The sequence below is a fragment of the Stegodyphus dumicola genome, chromosome X1 (genome assembly GCF_044657685.1).
Source record: "Stegodyphus dumicola isolate Sdum_Otavi_A_Nest chromosome X1, ASM4465768v1".
Taxonomy (NCBI): domain Eukaryota; kingdom Metazoa; phylum Arthropoda; class Arachnida; order Araneae; family Eresidae; genus Stegodyphus; species Stegodyphus dumicola.
In genome coordinates, this window is record NC_140780.1 from 14,093,501 (window position 1) to 14,114,991 (window position 21,491).

The 21,491-nt window shown below is 37.7% G+C and overlaps 1 protein-coding gene across 4 annotated transcripts in view; it reads left to right on the forward strand.

Annotated features, from left to right (window-relative positions):
• The window catches only part of LOC118203924 (annexin A3-like), a 132,410-nt gene that overhangs the window by 73,717 nt on the left and 37,202 nt on the right, over positions 1-21,491 (forward strand). For 3 of the 4 annotated variants that reach the window (XM_085807812.1, XM_085807809.1, XM_085807810.1), the window contains exons 2-4: positions 16,404-16,479; positions 20,320-20,414; positions 20,714-20,827. In XM_085807812.1, coding sequence (XP_085663938.1) covers positions 16,404-16,479; positions 20,320-20,414; positions 20,714-20,827 — 285 coding nt within the window. Of the gene's footprint in view, positions 1-16,403; positions 16,480-19,356; positions 19,959-20,319; positions 20,415-20,713; positions 20,828-21,491 lie in introns of those variants that run through there. The other variant, XM_085807811.1, reaches the window with a different exon arrangement.

The following is a 21,491-nucleotide window of genomic DNA, read 5'->3' on the forward strand; positions in this document are numbered from 1 at the left end:
GAAAATTGGTAGATTGCCGCTCAAGCCACTCTCGTCAAGATCGCGAAGTATACCGTATCTCCATGCCTTATCATAAGCTTTCTCTATATCGAAGAAAAATGAGACAAGGTGATTTCTTACAAAAGCTTTTGAAATGGATGTCTCTAAAAGGAGCATGTTATCTACGGTCTTTCTTCTATGGAGCTAATCACTCGGCCATCTTTTTCCAGAAAGGAAAGTGAGTGATCTTTATACATTCCGCATGATTTTAGAACTCCTTCCCAAACCCGCTTACCAGGCGTAGAGGATGTTATTGAGGACACATATAAAATCCAGGAATCCCTCTGGCTCTGCCTTCTTACCTTTCGTGCATTTGCTTTGGCTCTTTTAAATGCTATGAGGTTTCGCAGAGTAGGATATCTACGAAAAATTCCCCATGCTTTTTTCTGTTTTTTCAGTGCTTTATGACAGTCGCGATTCCACCATGGTTTCGTATATTTGAGCATTTTTCCTGATGTTCTAGGAATGGACAGCATAGCTGCCTGAATAATAGTATTAGTAACAGCTTCCACAGCGTCATCGATATGCACATCTTCTACCATTTCCTCTGTGAGCTCTGCGGAGAAAGAGAAGAGTTCCCAATCTGCCCTGTCCAGTATAAACCGAGGGATTCTCGACATGGGGTTTGCTCCTCTTCGTGCAAGAGATACAAAAATGGGATAATGATCGCTGTTGTACAGGTCATTTCTGACACTAAAAGTGCAAAATGGCAACAGAGACGGTGAACAGATGGCAAGGTGGAGAGCGTGGAATGTCCTCGAAGGCTCATGGAAGTACATATCCTGCCCATTATATAGGAGACAAAGGCTATGATCTTCGATCATCTGCTCAATTTGTCTTCCTCGGCAATTTGTACCTTTACTACCCCAGAGCGGACTATGGCCGTTAAAAGCTCCTATTATGATGAAAGGCTCAGGCAGCTGCTCTAAAAGACCATTTAAATCTTGCTGATCAATATGCTCATTTGGAGGCAAATACAGAGAAACGTCTGTAACAACAATATCAAGATTTGTTTGAGTAGCGACAACTTGGAGGGATTTCGTCAAAGAAAGCACATTTGAGGGATAATCCAGTGAGGTGAGGAGACCTACACCTCCACTGGCACGCTCACCTGCAAGGTTATCTTTCCTGACGAAGGAAACCCTCCGAAGTTTTGCCTGTTGTTCTGGTTTTAGATTTGCTTCGTGTATTGCGAAGCATACAGGATGATAAGCATTAATTATGGCTTTGATGTCGAGCAAATGTCGGTGTAAACCGCGACAGTTCCATGAGACGAGGGTGGCCATTATGACTGGTTTTTGTTCTTTCTATGCTCTTGTTTGGTTTTTCGTGGAAGTAGATGCCTGGGAAATTCTAGACCCTCCTCTACTTCCATAGTGTTTGAATCCGCAGATTCAGAAATCATTTCATCAAAAGAGCTATTGCTGGAACTTCTATTTTTATTTGATACTTTTTTAGTGGCAGTTTTGGGTTTACTTTGAATGACTGTTTCTTTATTTGGTATTAAATGAGTTGACTTTTCCGTTTTCTTGTTGAATGTGTTTGGTTGGGCTTTATTTGGTACAGTCTGCATGCCTATTGATGTTTGGGTGGCTATGCTACGTGTTGTTTTAACGACACTGGCATATGATTTGTCTTGTTGGAACTGTGTGCTTTGAACTAGTTTTCTTGCTTCAGCATACGAGATGTTCCTGGTAACTTTCGCAGTCTGCAACTCTTTTTCGGATTTCCATTTTGGGCACAGGCGTGAAAATGCTGGGTGCTGACCCTTGCAATTTATACACGAAGGCGCAGCGGTACAATTTTCAGAATCGTGGCCAATCTGTGAGCATCGGGCGCATGTGAGGCTGCCACCACAAGACATTTTATAATGGCCGAAACGCTGGCATTGGAAACATCGCATAGGATTAGGAATATAAGGTCTTACAGGACAATTTAAGTATCCGGCCTTAATATTCTTAGGCAAAACAGACGTGTTGAAGGTAAGGATCACGTGTTTTGTGTCAATCAACTTACCTTCCTTTCGCATCTTGATCCGCCTAGCACCACAGACATTTTGGTCAGCTAACTCGGAGACGAACTCTTCTTCTGAAACACACAGAAGGTCGATCTCCAAGATCACACCTCTACAAGAATTAAGTGTTTTGTGTGCTGACACAGTTATAGATATTTCTCGAAATTTGGTTTATCGAGAAAGAGAAGCAGACTGGGTAGCCGATTTGGTGTCAATAAGCAGGTCTCCAGAACGGAGACGCTTTATGTTCTTTGGCTCACCTATGCATTATTGAATGTATTTGCTTACGAGAAAAGGAGACATCTTTTGCAGTTCACCAGAAGGACTAGAGACAACAAGGAAGCGAGGATTTTCAGTAGTTTCGTTGGCATTTGCATTGGTACGGATCTTTTTGCTAATCGTTTTGTCTACATTTTCAATATCTTTGTCATTTGCTTCAGTTCGGATCTTCTTGTTAAGAGATTTGTCGACAATTTCGATATCTTGGCTGGTTTCATTCGATTCGGGTTTTTTAAGAATAAATAGAGAAGCCATGAATGAAAGAGAAAAAATTCGGGTCCGACGGCCCCGCCCACCACGGAGCCCAACAAGGGAACACAGATTCCTGTGTTAGGGCTAGCCGGACCTATACGAAAACTGAAGCCCCACAGTCGGCTTTCCCGAAAGCAGGTACTCCCGAGAGCTTGACCCCAAGCCACTGACACAAAGACTAGTGACCAGCCGATTGACACCCGTGAGGACGACTAAGGTGCCTCCCGTTTAGCTGAAGCAGAGGCCAAAGCAGTGTGTTGGGGACAGTACCTCTCCCCTCAACTACCAGGACCCTCCTTTCCAGCGACACGGGTCTCCACGCACGGCAAACACGTGGGCAGTTTTCTCGCCACTCGAAAACTAGAAACAAGGTCTGTTCCAGTCTCTCGTGACGAGCCCCAAACTCCGTAGAGAGAAACCACAAGGGAGAAGGGAAGGAAAAAAGTTTCAGCCATGATGAGAGGAGATGGAAAAGAGGATAGATCACTGGGGCTCCAGGATCGTGACACCCGTCTCATCAAGAAGATGATCCCCTGAAGGGCTAGGGTACCTCGGGATTGCCACACCCGTACTCACAAAAGTGAGCCCCATGAGGGGCATTAAAAAGAATCAAGTTGAGTTATAAAATTTAGAGTTAACAGTCCCCGGGAATCGTTCAATCTAGCGCCCCCCATATAACATTTTTTTGCATTATAATCACCATAAATTATAAAATTATCAAAAAGACTAACAATCCCCTCCAGTTTCAATAAGTGTGGGTTAAGGTCCTCGGCGGGCGAGAAGTCAGGGGCGTAGCTAGAGGGGGGCAAGGATGGGTATCTGTCCCCGGGCGCAGAATCCAAGGGGCGCCAAACTGATTTTACGACATTTTAGAATTAAATGTTTTCCACCCTTGGCACGCAGTAGGGGGCGCGAAATCTTCAGTTGTCCCTGACCGCTGAAAACCCTAGCTACGACTCTGCGAGAAGTAGACCGAAATTACACCAAGATCAATCCCCTCGCCGTAAATACGTACTGCCACTATAGTATCCTCCACATAGCCTACCAAAAAATTAATAGAGCTATTTGGAAAAAGAATGGCGGCTCTTCTCCCCTCCTTGATAACTGCTCTCCAGTTTTCAGGTAGAAAAGCAGGGATGCCCCGAACCAAATAAGTCTCCTGGATTAATAAAATATCAATCTTTCTTTGAATTAAATTTTCGACCATCGGGAGCTGACACGCAGCGGTTCTACAGTGGTTAAGATTAATGTTAAGAATATACATTAATTAAATTAAAATGAGGGAGTCCATCCACTCAAAAATAAAACCATCTTATATTAGTGTAAAATATAAATAATCCCTAACTCATTAAAATATTTAATAATAATAATTAATTTGAAAGTTAAACTTACAAATTATTGAAAACAAATATACCAGAGAGTAATAGAAAATGAACTTATAGAAAGTTCATTACACAACTAAAAATCCTGTGTCAAAATTCGTGTGTGCCTTAATGAAATTTAACTCCCTTTTATAGATAGAACACTCCTTTAAATTGGCATAATGAGCAGTATCAGAATCAATGCGAGTCACATTATAGATCATTATCACACTAGAGATGTGTGTGTCGTGTACCCAATGGCTGCCCAAACCATTACACGAGGTGCAGAGCCCCTAGGCCAAGATCAAATGCAAGGAGGCGACGTGCGGTCCCTTCGAAGCCTCCAGACACGTTAGGCCACGTGCAGAATACTGCACGCACAACCAGGATTCGCCTGAAAAGACGACATTTTGCCACTCCTGTATCCAACTTTGTCGTTCGTCGCACCAAAGTCGCCATCTCTCTCTATGCTGCATTGTCAAGGGAAGCCGAAGTAATGGTCACCTGCTGATAGTCCATGCTGCTGCAAACGTGGACGCACCGTACGAGCGGATATTGGGCGTACGGCAAGCATGCCTACTTCCTGACTAACAATTCGTGATATCATAGGGTTTTGAAGGGCTGACCAGGCCCGTTCCAAGCGGAGGTGCAGCGCGTAGAAGTACGCGGGTGAAGAAAATCATGGGCGGCCGGACTCTGACGATACCACGACTAAACATTTTAAATTCATTAAATTCATTGTAAGTACTTGTCATATGTAAGTACGTTTTATACAATTTGTCATATGTAAGTACTTAGTGAATATGAAATAAAAAATTTTATTAATCATTGAGACTTTTTTTAATTTGGGGGAGGGGTGGCGGCAATACTAGGAAAGTACGCAGGCAGCCAGTGACCTACGGGCGGCAATTCTAGAAAAGTGCGTGGGCGGCCAGTTGCCTAGGAACGGTCCTAGGGCTGACCTCACAATATGTCTGTCCTCTTCGGGGTTAGTCATAAGAGGGCGTTGAGAGCCTAGATGTCGTTCAGTATGACTCTCAGCAATCCATTGACTCCATATTCGCCTGACAGTGGTTGGATGTTGACCATTGCGACGGGCGATATCACGGAATGACAATCTGCACTCTCGATAGGCAACGATCCTGCCCCTATCGAATTCTGTCACTTGCTGGTAAGCATTTCTTCTTATTATTCGAGGCAAAACACGATATTAGGATCAAACCCGGACCTCATAAAAGCGCTTTCCGAATGAGAAATCGACTACACAAGTTTTCTGTTATACCAGTGCTTCAGGTGTTTTTCCCTCCTGCGTCATCTAAATGCGCTGAAATCCTAACTATTTGCATATCCCAACCTCTTCTTCCTTTCTTGTGATTTTGACGTTTGTCAGATCATTCCTTCCTGGTGTTGCATTTTAATTGCCTGCAGTGTATTTTAATGATCTTAAATGATTTTTTATAAGCTTGAATTCCAATATTCTCTACAAAGCTTACATTTAAAACTTGGTTTAGAAAAATAATCATTTTGGAAACTAAATGCCCTAATTTTTTTTTTCTTTTCATCTCATCTATTAAATAATGTATAAGACCTTTTTTCTTAAATCCTGAATAATCACGAATATTATGTGTTTTACAAAACTTACGTAATATTTTTACCATCTTTGATCTCAGTGTGTCTTCCATTATTAGGAAACGTTTTTTGAAGGGAAATGTTTTCGGGTAGATTTAAAAAAATATATATTATGACTGAGAATTTTATAGTGATAGACTTTCGGATAATAAAAAACGAGATATATTGTTGCTTTGAATTTTGAAGTTTTTGTGAGTGATATACGGTAGTGTAAAACGTGGTTTCCTACCAAAGAAACAAATACACTTGCTGTAAATTGAAAGTGTGTATGTGTGCGTGTGGGATTATGGCAAAGCCTCAAGGGCTATCTGCCTAAGGGAAGGGATGCCTTCGTGGAGGACTTTCTTAGGGAAACTGGCTCGTATACACGTTACACGTGGGGAAAACCGCGAAAACGCCCATGCAGCCGCGGATTCGAACCTCGGACCGAACTACCAGTGTTCAGCGACTTTACCTCTCGACCGCTGGTGAGCCTGTTAATTGAAAGTATAAGATTTAATAGTTGCTTTCCTTGAGATTAATAAAACAGTCGAACATATGCCAGTCTATGACAAGTTGGTAAAACTATATGATGAATAATAGACTAATGTGTTTGACTGGTACAGTGCGAGTTGCATCTACTTGACAGTTCATTTAGTTAGACAGGTATTTGGCGTCGTAGTAAATTATCCGGGATATTGTGCTAGATCAACACCCCCTAAAACTTAACTCACTTAGGGTGTACTGGATAGATTCCTAATACTAATTAGTCTTGCACAGTTATATTCCCCTCCAGGTTTCCATGCCTTCAAATCGTCACACCACGCTGGAATGATTCACGGCTTTCCGCTGCTTGGATAAGGCATATCGGCAAAGACAGACAATCTTCGTCCGAGCCCACCAGCGGCCGAGTGGTAAAGTCGCTGAACACTGGTAGTTCAGTTCGAGGTTCGAATCCCGCGAACGGGCTGGCTGCATGGGCGTTTTCGTGGTTTTTCCCATGTGTAACGTGTATACGAGCCAGTTTCCCTTAGTCCTCCCCTTAGGCATCCCTTCCCTTAGGCAGATAGCCCTCGAGGCTTTGCCATAATCACACACACAATCTTCATCCACATTTCTTGTATTCTACCGCGAAATTATATACTTTACCTTTTTCCGCTTCGCTCAGCCGAAAAGGAGGAATGCAGATTTCCCCACACTCTCCTTCGCTGAGCTGAAAAGTGAATAAAACAAGAGACATTCATTAGTTATATTCCTAATAAATTCATGCATTTTATATGTTTGTTTCTGCCAAGATTCTTCGCTAAATTATCGGCTGTATTCCTGCTGTAGATACCTACTTAATGTCAGTTTCGTTTTTGTTATATAACTCTCATATATAATAAATCGTGAATCAATGTTAATGGCTATACACATATAACACAGTTATATTTTGACCAAATATCTCATTTCAAAAGTTTTGTTGATAGACTTTTCTTGGTCAGCCCGGTTTTTCTGTTTTCAGGAATTTAGGTTTTCTTGAACTTTGACCTTGAATTGCATTTTTTCAGCTTCCGCTCTCCTTTCATTTTGCATTTTGGAAGTTCTGCTGGATTCTGAATTTTCTTCAGTACGAAAAAATTCGATGAATGCCTCTTAAAACATCTGTTGATGTTTTCGAGCTTGCTTCAGTGTTCGGGAGTTGCAAAAATTTGACATCAAGTCTTTTTGTTACTTCCCAAATTCCAAGTTTTCATAGGCTTTTGCTTCCTCAGGATCTCCAATAAGAATGTATTCTTCACTTTTGGGAAAAATTTCTTTTTCCTGTTCTAGTTGGTTAATCCAAAAGCTTTGCTTTTTGTGATCCTGAAATGCGATACTACAGGCTTTCTTTTAGACCGTATTTCTTCAGGCGCTTGTGATCAGTTTTTGGTAGGACAATCGGTACGGATGCAAGCCGGTTGTCGATACCATTTTTGCCCCTAATCCTTGGGGTAATTTTGATCTGATGGTGTGGTGTATTTAATTATGGCAAAGCACGCTAGGGCTATCTGCCTAAGGGTAGGGATGCCTTCGTGGAGGACTTTCTAAGGGAAACTGGCTCGTATACATGTTACACATGGGGAAAACCACGAAAACGCCCTTGCAGCCAGCCCGTTCGCGGGATTCGAACCTCGGACCGAACTACCAGTGTTCATCGTCTTTACCGCTCGGCCGCTGGTGGGCAATTTTGATCTGAACAACAGGTATCTGGTCATTTCAACTAGGGTTCAATTACTAAAATACTCAACTGAGAACTGGCATTTAATGCCTTTCTTTTCTGAGAATTGATTAAATTCCCTGCTTTTAAATTCTTTCGCATTATCGCTTTTCAGTTGCTTACACGTTTGCGTTTCAGCTTGAAATTTGTGTTTTTAAATGCTCCAAAGGGAGTCAGACCTTTGCCAGGAGGGCGTACACAGTCATTTTTTGCGATTTGTCGTTAATGAATGTTATGAAATATTTGGCACCCTCTAAAGATATGACGTTCATGGGACCACAAATATCGGTATGTACAAGTTCAAGATCCTCGCGATTTGCTGCGTACGTTTCCTTTGGGCATGGTAACCTTTTTCGCTTGCATTTGGTACAAGTTTCACAAAATACAATTTCATTATTACATTTTGGAGATTTTAGACCATGCGCCAACGTTTTAGAATGCATTATTTTTAAGGTGGCCAGATTTAAGTGACCACACCTTTCATGCCACAGTTTCTCAGTGTGTATTCCATTACTAGGAAACGTTTTTTGAAGGAAAATATTTTCGGGTAGATTTCAAAAAATATATGTTATGACTTAGAATTTTATAGTGATAGACTTTCAGATAATAATAATTAAAAAAAAAGAAACAGATATAGTGTTGCTTTGAATTTTGAAGTTTTTGTGAGTGATACACAGTAGTGTAAAAAGTGATTTCCTAGCAAAGGAGCAAGTACACTTGCTGTTTAAATTACTTGCACTACCCTTTGCGACATTTGAAACCTCGATTACATCATGTTGATCTACAACATATAGGCCATTTTGCTTCGTACGCGTTTATTTTTGCCATTAACTCACGCGTGGTTATTTCTAATAAAAATAGACAGTGTACTTATGTTGCGTTACCAAGTTAACTGAAATTAAGTTCCTTTTTACATTGGGAACGTATTATATCAGTAAGTATTATGTGTTGTGAAGTTGAATAGACACCTGCATAAATTTTAACTTTCCCTTTCCCTTTTAAAAATTCATTGCTTGCTAACTGAACTCCATCTTTTATTTTCGTTATCGACATGAATTTACTTCTGTCATTGCACATGTATACTGTTGTTCCTGAATCAAGGTAAAAATTATGTATTCCTAATTCTCGCGTTGTATTCACAATGGTGAGAGAACAACTTGGTTTAGGGCAGGGCTTCTTAAACGTTTTTTAGTCGTGATTCCTTTTTATCACTGAGAATTTTTTCGCGAACCCAGGAGCCCCCCCCCCATAAGCATTGCACAAATCCGACACACGCGTGAGTGAAACTGTCAGTTTTTTCACTTGTACTGTAATATACCATTGCAGTTTTAGGTCATTAACTTTAATTTCTAATTGTAAGACATAGAACAATGTGAAAATTTTAAATAAGTAACAGATGAAATGACAGCGTCACGTGCAAAGCAAGTAAAATGAATGTTTATATTATAAAAAGAATCAGTCGAAACGTTTTCGTTTTTTCTTTGTCTGTATTGTCTTATCTTTATCTATTTTCAGATACATTGTGTAAAAATATTTGCTAATTGTAAAATTATTGTAATAAGTTAAAGAAATATGAAAACTGCTAAAATTTTTGGCGACCCCCTGCTGCAGGTCCCACGATCCACAGTTTAAGAAACTCTGGTTTAGGGAATTCTTGATTAGGATTTTTTTTTTTTTTTCTTTGTCTGCATTCTCAGATTTTGTGACTTCACTTATTAGACTTCACTTTCACGTTGCCGAGGTATTCAGTTACTAACGCATCTTGTACTTGGCTGTTTTCCTGCGGTTCAGATTCGCGACTTCTAGATTCTTCTAATAACTTAACTTTTAGCGAGTTTAATTTAGGCAATTAATCTCGAGATTCTAAAACTTTCGAATTCTTCTATTAAGCTGCATAATAGCAAAATGATTAGGAATTCTCGGGAATTTCAGATCCTATTTCTGGGAATTTGTCTACAATTTCGAAGAAAGAAATTAAACAATCCTGCATTTTTTCATTCGCATTCGCATTTTTCGAGATAAATTGCTTCATGGGGCTTACTTTAGTAACAGAGTCTTAAGGCTGATGAACTTCGTGCAGTTTCATTCATGCTTCGTATGAATTTAGAAATTTTTAATATGATGATTTAGTGCTTAGAACGGCCGCTCAACCGGTATAGTATTTAGCGTCACTGACTGTCGTGCCGAAGGGCTCAGGTTCAAATCCCGGACAAGCCATGGATGTTTGTAAATGTATAGTGTCCGTGCAGCATGAGGGCTTTCTAAATATGCGGCCAACCGAAAGTCCTCTCGAGAGGTTGTGGTAGGGGAAGAGAGTGGGAGACCTTCGGACCCGTTCTTTCCCGGGATACTCTTCATCAAATTTGGGGGTGGAATTGCGCTAAATCTTACTGTCGCCTGTAGTGCTCAAGGATGTTGCCAACGACAGATGTAAACTTGCCTCCTTGCCAGAAGGAATTTCGTAGGCTTGGGATGACTATAGGTCAGACAAGTGAGCATTAACTACAACAACAACACTGCTCAGAACAATAATCGCTGAAGCTATTTGATCTTTTGAAACCCACTTGTCAGGTTCGGCTTGATTAATTTCAGAAGTTTCTGCCTTCACTAACTGCCCACTCGAGATTTTTCAAAGTTCTGACTGGATTAAAACCATTTTTATTTGAGTGAGTGAGTGAGAGATTATGGCGCAAAACCAAAGATGGTTATAAAGCGCCAAACACGAGATGGGGTGTGTACAACTGATGAAATTAGAATACAATAAATAAAAACAAGTAGACAAATGTATCAAATCCAGAGGATGAAGTCATATAAAAACAAGTTAAAACCACACATTTAAAATTCAAGACACAATCTTTAAAACAAGTTATATTAGGTGATAAAATCCAGTCTCTTTTAAATAATAAAATAAATTACAATTGACCTCTCTTCCGAGAGGTAAGTCACAGCTATTAAAACATTTCTGACGAAGATTATTAAAATATGGACACTCAATTAAAATATGACGGACAGATAGACAAACATTACAATTTGAACAAACAGGCTCATTCTCAGCTTTTAAAAGGTAGCTATGTGTCACTCTAGTATGACCAATTCTGAGACGAGTCAAAAGAACTTCCTCCTTACGATGTTTGGTAGATTCCCAATGCTCAATTCTAGGTTTTACTTGTCTTAACTTGTTTTGAAGCTGAACATCCCAAATTTGCTGCCATTTTTTTCGGACCTTTCCCTTGATGACACAGCAAATACTATCTGTAAAAGGGATAAGGCGACTAGACAGTTCAACAGTAGATTTGGCTGCGATATCTGCAAGCTCATTTCCCTTTATTCCAGCATGTCCAGGAACCCAGCAGTACAGGACTTCATATCCTCGAATCGTTAAGTTTATATGAATTTTGAGAACATCCAGTACCACAGGATTCTGAGTGTTGGGAAAAACTTCCAAAGATTTCAGAGCACTATACGAGTCTGTGTAAACTATGAACTTTTTGTGGCAGAGCTTTGAGATGTACAAAAGACCATAATATATTGCAGTTAATTCAGATGTTAGGACTGAGAAAGCATGGTGCAGGCTTCTGCCCTCTATGTAATCTTCAAATACAAACGCCATCCCAACATGATCATTTGACTTGGATCCATCTGTATATATCGGATAATAACTGCTATATTTGTGCCTGTGTTCAGCGAAGAGTTGTCTGTAAACGATCTCGTTAGTGCTTGCCTTCACGTGATGTTTGAAAACATCAAGAAGCTGGATCTGTGAATTTTCCCAAGGTGGAATTTCGAAATTCTTTACTGCTTGGGGGCGCATATCAGAGAGGGAATGTTCCTCAATGACAGGGCGAACTCTTAAAGGAAAGGTAGGAACGCAGGATGGAACATTTTTATTTGAAACCGCCATATTTCAAAGTTACTGTTATTCAATTTCTCAATTTGAATATTCGAGCTCATCAATTTTATCATGTACATGACCTTTCAGTGAAGCCAGGAAAGAAGAAAGAGTAAATTTGCTTACCTTGTTTTTCACCAGAAAACACAGATATTCAATTTACGTCTCAGATACGTTGGATTTCTTGGGCATCTGGAAAATTTGGGAGACTTGGTAAACCGAGATCTGTGTACCAGGCCCCATAACCTATTGTTTTGATTTTTGAAGTTCTTGAAATTTATACGCAGCAGTGAAAAACTGTTTCCTTACGAAATGAGCATGTACATTTGCTCTAAATTGAAAATATAAGATTTAATGATTGCTTTCCCTAAGTTTAACAAACCAGATGAACATATATCCTATGACACATTAGTAAAACCATATGATGAATTACAGATAAATGTAGTTGACTTTTTAAACATGAGTTGAAACTACTTGACAGTTCATTTAGTTAGACAGGTATTTGACGTCGTAGTAAATAATCTGGGATACTGTGCTAGATTCCTGTTACAATATAGTCTTCCACAGTTATATTCCACTACTGCTTTCCAAGCCTTAAAATCCTCACACCACGCTGGAATGATTTACGGCTATTGGCCACGCCAATGAGGCATAGCGGGAGGACACACAGTCTTCACCCACATTTCTTGGACTCTACTGCGAGATTATACACTTATAATTTATTTCTTCCGCTTTCTTAGCATGCCTTTATTTGTAATGGTCAACACGCTCGGCGCGTATTCGAGAGGTTCGTGGCTCGAGTCCTGGCGAGGGCATTCCTCATTTTTCATGTCTCCTGCTTTCAAAAAATACCTATTGCCTCTACACACTTTTATGTTTTTCGGCTCAGCGCAGCCGCAAAGGAGGAATGCAAATTTCCAAACAGTTGGAACTATTGTTAATTTATATAATTAACGGAAAGCTTTGAAAATAACTAATTAAAAGGTTAAATTTTTATTAAAAAACGAAAGATATTGGAACTATTTTTTTTACTTATTTAGTCTTTAAGTAGCCGAAAGGCTATCGCCTAAAAATGACTAATGCAAAAGGGTTAAGTCTTTCAAAAGGAAATAACATAAAATGTTTTTTTTAGATGGTCCGAGGTTTCGACCATAATATAAATTTTCAAAGACCATTAAAATCTAACCGTCCGAAACGAGGGATATAAGAAAACTAGACAAGCTAACTCCAAATATATTAGAATTTACACATTAAAAAAAATGCGTGATGAAGATTGCAAAGCGTTTTATCTTTTGAAAAAAGTTAATTTTACTGAATTTTTAAGGCTATGGCCTTTCGGCTAAAAATTATGAACTAGTATTTTGAAATAGAAAGTATAAAATTATGAGCATAAACTAATAAAAAATTATAAATATATAATAGAATAAAATTAAAAATAATGAACGGTAAAAATACGCTTGGAAAATACGACCGAGTTAAAAACTAATAAAAAGATTATAAATATATATTAGGATGAAATAGTTGTAAAATGGTCCCACTAGATCTGGCGTGGATCAAAATCACAGGTTTTTGTTGAAAACTTTACATGTTGAAAATGGGGGCTTATGGATACCCCTTTGAACACTATATTTCTATTAGATAGCGAAGCTGATGCTTCTAATTTTAGATTTATATCATAAATTAAGATTTTGAAAGTGGGGACATTTCGTAACCTCTCTAAGATTCGTTTGATATGAAAATTACTCTTTAAATGACTTTTTTTTCCTGGGCAAAAGAACATTGTTTACCACATTCACAACTGTATTTTGCATTATTAATTTCTGATTTTCAAAATTTACAAACGCTTCGATATTCAAATTTTCCAAACCGAGCTGAGTATAAAATTCATTTAAGGATTTTTCAACTTTACAACGACAACATATTTTGCAGCATCCATTTATTACGACTTCTTTTTTGAAGGGAAATTTCAGATTATGTAAAGGGGCGGTGAATCACCGCTGCACCGCCCCCTTGTGCCTTGTACCTTGTAGGATATTATAATAAGCACTTCTTTATAAATTATTACTCATTCTTTCGTAAACAGTTTTCGTCAAGTTTATTAAGGCTCTGTTTTAGGGTCGTTTTAGGTTTTAGGTTTCTTAAGTTAGGGTTTTAGGTTTTTTAAGCTCTGTTTTAGGTTTTTTTTAAGTCGCATTAATCTTGCTTAGGTATTATAATAACCACCTGTTTATAAATTATTATTCATTCTTTCGTAAACAGTTTTCGTCAAGTTTATTAAGGCTCTGTTTTAGGGCGTCTGAAAATTTATAATATTTAATCAAACGACCAGGCGTTTAATAATGAAGTCGAGAATGGATTTGTCGTAAGAAATTATTCCGGATTTTTTTTTTAATATTTATTTTTCGTTTTTTTTAATCATATTTATTTCGTTTGCCATATTAAAATAATCACAAACTTTTTTATGAAAATAAATAATTATTTATCCTTTCATATATGGTTGCGTCTATAAATTTTAAAGGATATCCTCTGCTTCTTGAGTTAAAACAGTGTTACATTTTCTTTTAAATTTATTAAATAAAAATACTCAAGTTTAATGTCTCCATTTTAACATATGCATATATTATCATCGCAATAAAATTCCTCTTTTAAACTATGATAAGCTACCAGTTTTTTTCTAATTATAATTAAATACTTTTACATCTTGTTCTGGTATATGCCCGCTGTCAGAAGCGTCAGCTTTGCCGTCTGAGAAGAAAGTTTCAGAACTAGAGATCTGACAGTCTTGGTACATAATCTTTGAAAATTTTATATACATTTATCTAAGTGTGTGCCTCATAATACAAGTTGTACGAACACAAACTTGATTCGAAACCAGGCTACTACTGTTGGTAAAGAATCGGATTCTATTCATAACTTTAATGCAAAATTTGGAACTGATTTCTAGGAAATAGAGGAAAATAAGCATATACCAATTGCTAGAAATACCGTGGTGAACTGTACACATGATGTGAATAAATTACAGAGTGGTGAGTAAACTGTTTCAGATCTTCTTGTGGATGAAAAATCTGAAAGGTCTGAATCTTCAGACTGTGATATGCAAAACAGAAATACATATGAGAATTGCAGTGAAAAAGTAATTAACCCGGGTATAACTTAATGAAAAGCCTGAGACTGAAATTCATCCTGAACTTTAATTTATAAAATTAAAAATTTTTATGTGGTTAATTTGTGTATATAGCTTGTAAATAGTGTAAATATTTGTTGCTTTATTTATCTTATTTGTTTCTTTTATTTGTATCGAATTTGGCTTCTGACCAAGGATTGTACTGCCCGGGACTTGCAATGGCAATAAAACTAGAGTGCTTGGGAGGTGGCAATGTTACGAAATGCCCAGCTGGGGTAAGATAGCTTCACCGCAAACCGGGTTAAGGTTTGCCAAAAAGTGCCAAGGAAAGACAGGATTGCCAGATTTGGAGCAAAATCATTCACTTTATAACAAAATTCGCGATATGCCACTGACGGAACGAGAACATTCTACAACGAATTCTTACTGGTTTCCCCGAGAATGTTTTCTAAGTCAGGTCAAAAGCTATATATACCTTCCTCGTATGAGAAGTAAAAGAGTATCTTGGGGAGTATGTTAAGTTCATTAATAGTACTTTGAGTTCAGAGCTTGAGAGCTCGTTCAGTACTTGAGAGCGATCGAACTGAGTCGAGAGCTGGAGTTTAGTGATTTGCCGTGAAGCTGTCTTCACCGTTATAGCCTGATAACCTGAAGGCTGTGTTGTGGATTGTTTTAGCGAGTTTGTCGTAGTTTTTCGACAACTGTAACGCGTTTTTGGAACTATTCTGAGTAACACTGGCTAACAAACTGTGTTTTTATTCTTCATCAACTGTTTTCGTCAATCACTGCAAATCCACGAACCCGTAGAAAGCAACTATAAAAACACTTAATTTAAACTCCTGTGAGATTTATTCATAATTCTCATCGCCTGTGCAAATGATGCCCCTTACTTTCGAGGCATCATTTCAAATCCTTTTTGACAGTATGCTTAACTCTGAACTGGATTTAATTTTGTATTTATCAGATGAATTAAGGTAACAAAACAGAATATTATTTTTCATTCGTTCATACATATTCTTCATTATACTTTTATTTATTCATTCATTATTTACCCAGTTTTAGAAAAACGAGAAATCGTTCTTATTTTTTTAGCCTTTTAGCACTTTATAAAAATAATGATGATGATTATACAGAAAACTAAAAATATTTTCATACCAGCAGTTTTAGATTTTCTATTTCAGTTTGTATTTTTATAGAAAAAATTCTTCATAAGTATAGTCCAGCTGTAATATTATTTCTGAAATTTTAACTGTTAACATAATCTCATCCACAATCGTAACCGAATCTTTGCCCGGTACTTTGAATAAAAAATAAAATAATGAAATGTCTCATAAATTGAAAACATGTACCTATTATTCGTTTTTAAAGTAAAAGAGTAGAAGATCTGTGTAAGGCATTTTTTCCCTGCTTCCCTCACGTCTTCGTGATGTAATTGGAAGCATATCCGGCTAGCAGTCGGAAGGCCCGGAGTTCGAATCCCGGCGAGGGCATTGCATATTTTTGTCCACTGTTCCGAAATAAAAATGTCTAATATCTCTACATCTGAACAGAATAAAATTTGAATTATATTAATACTAAATTATGCATTAAATTTTCAGGGAACTATAGGACCGACAGCTGATTTCAACGCAGAAAAAGTGGCAGCGCGATTAAGGAAAGCTATGCGTGGTATTGGTAAGTTCAGTTGCACGAAAAATGTATGAATAAAAGAAATATTAAATATTGTAAAGCTAGATTGACCTTTGTAGAAATATCATATGAGGATATTCTTAAAAAACTTCCCCGATATATGAGCACGCAGCGGACTGTGCTCTCAGCCAATCGAAATGAAATTTCAAATAATGTTATTTGAAGGTATGCTCTTGAGTTTGTAATGATGGATTTAAAATAAAAGAGCTCTCATGGTTAAAATGACAAAGGAGAAAGCCTTAAATTTTTGAATGGCAGCACCCACGTTTTTCCTATGCAAATTGATCAGTGCGTTGAAAAACCATAAATGGCATCGAAACGATACACGTATGACAAAAATTGCCTGCATAAAACATACGCAAAGAAAAGAATTGTAAAGGACTATTGACAACACAGAAAGGAGGTGCATTGACCCACTTTGCATAATTCAAAGGGATTGACAGTCGAAACTCCAATCACAGAACATCACATGGAAAGCATCGCTTGTGGAAAACCTTTAATAAGCAGTGAGGGATGCCTGTTTCTTTAATCAGATGTTCGAACGTGCTAGCAAGATGATACGGATAGGGACACAATGAGGTCAATTGATAAAGCTGTTTTATCTGAACGGGGAAAATACTGCCGACGCAGTGCGAGTCTGTCGGCGAAATCATAAACTAAGACGAGGCCCTCTTCCGTGAAAACTGTACTTGATTTGGATTTTAAAAAAAATTGAAGAAACTGGATTAACATGTGATAGACCGCGGTCCGGATAACGATGTGTTTGTTCCTGCTGAAGTTATTGCGGAAATACTTAACACGATTTCTGCAGGTCCCTTGCATCTAAAAAAGTGTTGCCGGCAGCTTGGATATTCCCAAAATCACAGTCCTCAAGCTTCTACGCTGTGTTCTCGGTATGTTTCCTTATCGATCCCAGAGCGTTCGGATGTTGCAACCTGGAGACGTTCCGACACATTCGCAAGCACATTCGTTTTCGGTCCGTGTTTCTTCAAAAAGGCCATTTTCATGGGTATGGAAACGTGTTCTATCACAAGTGCTGGGTAATACAACAATGTTGCAGAATTACGTAATTCCAGAATTACAGCAGTGAAATGTAGTTAATGACATTGTTTGAATGCAAGATGGTGCTCCTCCACAAGTCGACGCGTGTGCTCGGCAAGTGCTGCAACAACGCTTTGGAGATAAAGTCGTCTCGGTAATTTTGCAGTTTCATGGCCATCATGATACCCCGAAAACACTCCAATGGATTTCCGGTTCCGGAGTTATCCGAAATTTAGGGTGCAAAAACCAAATCCATGAGATTTGTCAGAACTGAAAGTTGACATAAAACCGTGAAGTTATATATATTCTTATGTTCGTCTTTGCCGTCAACAATCTCCCTCAAGCAATGTGTTATCATCTGCGAAGTTGGGCATATTGAAAGCTTGTAATTCCTCCCCCCCCAAATTTCCCTTCTTCTCTCTTGTGTTGTCATTGGTCCTTTACAATTCTTTTCCAATGTTTTACGCCGAGAATTTTCATTATACGTTTATCGTTCCAGCCCCTTTTATGGTTTTTCAATGCTCTGATTAGTTTGCAAGCAAAAAAGTGAATGTTATCATTCAAAGTTTCGAAATTTTTTCACTGTCCCAATAACCGTGGGAGCTCTTTTGTTTTAAATCATCACAATTTCGAGCGCATACCTTCAAATAACCAATATCTGAAATTTCATTTCGATCAATTGAGCGGATAGGCTGCTAGAGTTCATATATCGAGAAGTTTTTTTTAATGACCACCCTGTATAATCCGTATCCACAGAAGAAGGCGGTGCTTTATTTTCTCATCTCACATTTTTATTTATCCTAGATTAATTAGTTAAAACTTCGCATTGGAACTACTATTATTAATCCAGATGAATGCAAGAATACCTTTAATAATTAAAAAGTTTTATATAACGCATGGGAAACAGTACAGTCGTTTAAACTTAAAAAGTCTAGAAATCATTGAGCAAATGCTGAAATTTCTCGACATTCTCGGTTTATTTTGCTTAATATCAGAAAAGAAATATAGTTGCTTACTTCTGTCGCTTTTTATTTCATCTAATTTTAAAAATAAAGAAGTTTTTCGTATTTTTTCATATATTTCAACTATATAGAGTTTTTTTAAGTATGTAAGATATAAAAATATGAAGGAATATTATTAACAAACTATTAGCTTAATTGGAACAAAATTACTAACTTAATTGGCAATAGCCCTTTAAATTCGTAATTTTAATTAAAAATCCAACCCTTCATAACGTCTAAACTGCGTCACTGGCATCATTCTTTCTATACAGCCGCAGTGCGAAAGCTCTTGCCGAATCATCATTCAGAATTGAAAAGGAACCAAGCTTAAAAATACTCCAGCCAATCATATAGGCATTCTTTTTTTCTATTTGCACTTGCTTCATAAGTAACGTCTCTTCGCTTTGCTGTATTCCCCATTATTTAAGATGTAAGATGTGTATAAAAAAATCATGGAGGTGCATCAGGCATCCAAGAATGATGTGGACCGCAAGAATATTCACGAAAATAAATTTATATTGTGATCATTCAGCTATTTGTAATCTTTCCAAAATGTCCGTCATTCCATCTATGCAACAGTTTCGCCATCACGACTGAGACGTAATTAATTCTCTCATCACCCCATTTCCAAATTATTACATATACGAGGTGTGACACACACACACACACAAAAAAAAAAAAAAAAAAAAAAAGACTAAGTGTGTAGCTTGAAAAGAGAGTGGAGTTGGCAACAACTGTTTTGGTGACGTCATGCCACACACCTCCTCTATCCATGCGGCCAGTTTCCACTTAACCGACCACGCCAGTAGGAAGTACTGCGTCATTGAGTGAACACGTGCAAATGCATTCTGCCGGAAAAATGTCTAATGTAAAAACGGCGAATCAATATCAAGTTTCTTGTGAAACTTAAGAAATCAGCCACGGAGGAAACATTTCAAATGTTAACCGAGGCTTGGGGGCGCCCAGCATGTTCATAATGATTGAATGGGTTCCCAGTGGTCAGACAGTTAATCAACACTACTACACTGAAGCACTAAAAAGAGTTTGTGAAAAATTAGAGGAAAAAAGACCACAGTTGTGGAGTGATGGATGGCTGTTGCACCAGGACAGTGCACCTGCTCACACGGCCCTATCTGTCAAACAGTTTCTGACCAGCAAAAACATTAATGTGATGGAGCACCCTCCTTATTCACCTGATTGGGTTACATGCGACTTTTTTTATTTCCTAAAGTTAAATCGTACTTAAAGGGAACCCGTTTTACCTCAGCTGAAAAGGTTCAGGCAAAAAGGAAAATCTCCTGAGGGGCCTTCCAAAAACCTCGTTCCAGAACTGTTACCAGCAATGGCAGTACCGAATTCAGAAGTGTGTGAATGCTGAAGGGAACTGCTTTGAAGGTGATAATGTCACGGAGAACTGATTCTGTAAGTACAATGATTTATTGGACCAGTCTCGTTGTTTTTGTGTCACACCTTGTATATTTCAACTTAACAAAATAATATACCAGCAGAACTATGATATAGCAAAAATGAATCAGAATTTTTTGCAACATTTTAGAAAATTCAATGAAACACTTTAACCCCAAGGCAACAAAATGCTTTTGTTCAATTTACATTCTTTTCTTAATCACACATCCTTCTTACGTAAAACATGGTGGTTTTTTTTTTTTTTTTTTTTTCTTTCAGAATTTAAGTTAACATCAATAAATAATCCCAGTACATTTTATTTATAAATGATGCATAAATTTCTGCTATTTTTCCTTATGTTTCAAGTCTTTTCTATTAGGTACAGATGAAAAGGTGATAATTGACATTCTAACTGGCCATAATAATGTTCAAAGGCAAATCATAAAGAAAAAATACAAAACAATTTACGGCAGGGTAAGCCTTAAAATTTTTACTTGAACTAATTTCCCTTACAAAATTTTCGTCGAAATATTTATGAAATATTTTCTTTTATAAAAGTTTCTCCATTATTTCACCTACAGATTTGAGCACAAATACAATATTCACATGTTATTCTGTATGTTTCATTAACTATGTAATATTCATAAATGAAAAAGAAAAATATTGTATTTTATAAACTAAAACGTCCAGATCTATACAGTTTACAGTATATAAGTGATATGTATGCAATACTTATTCTGAAATAATTGCTCTTAAAATACGATATGTTTCAGATTCTGACCGATGACATCAAAGCTGAGCTAGGAGGGCATTTTGAAGACGTTTGCTTAGCTCTGTTGTGCCCCCTTGTAGAATACATTGTGGATTGCCTGTATTTTGCTGTTAAGGTTAGATCCGATTTCCATTTTAATCATTTTTAAATATTTAATGCTAGCATTTCATCATTTCAATTCCTATGAAGTCAAATGCAAGACATTGTTACCAGAGTAATTTTCTCAACAAGATTCAGTGTAATCTACTTATAATGAAGAAGGTTGTAGGGTCATCAGAATGTTTTCGATGTTAGGAAACTGAAGAAATCTACAGTGCTTCGCCGGGGTTTGAACACCGGGTATCCCGAACATTCGCCGAGCGTGCATCAAGTTACTTTTCGTTGAGCGTGCTTCCAGTTACACGAAGGCATGCGGAAAGGAGGGAGAAAATACCTTACATGATAAAAAAAAAAAAAATTGAGAAGGAACTTTGTTGGTATATCTCACAAAATAGGAAAGGATTTTCAAAAAAGACTTTTGCAGATATAATCTCTTGTGCTGAATTCTTTAATTATGGTAGAAGAATAGTGGTATGTTATTATCACCAAGATCCCCTACTAGTATTTTCCCCACTACGTGATGACGTTTTAATTTTCTAATAGTTTGTTATATAGGGTATCCTAAAATGTTGTTTACAAACTTTAACGTGCTGGTGTGTTAGACCATGATGAAGATTTCCTAAGGAAATTGTGTCCACAACTGCGATAAGTTGCCGCGCCACTGGAGGGCGATGTTTTAA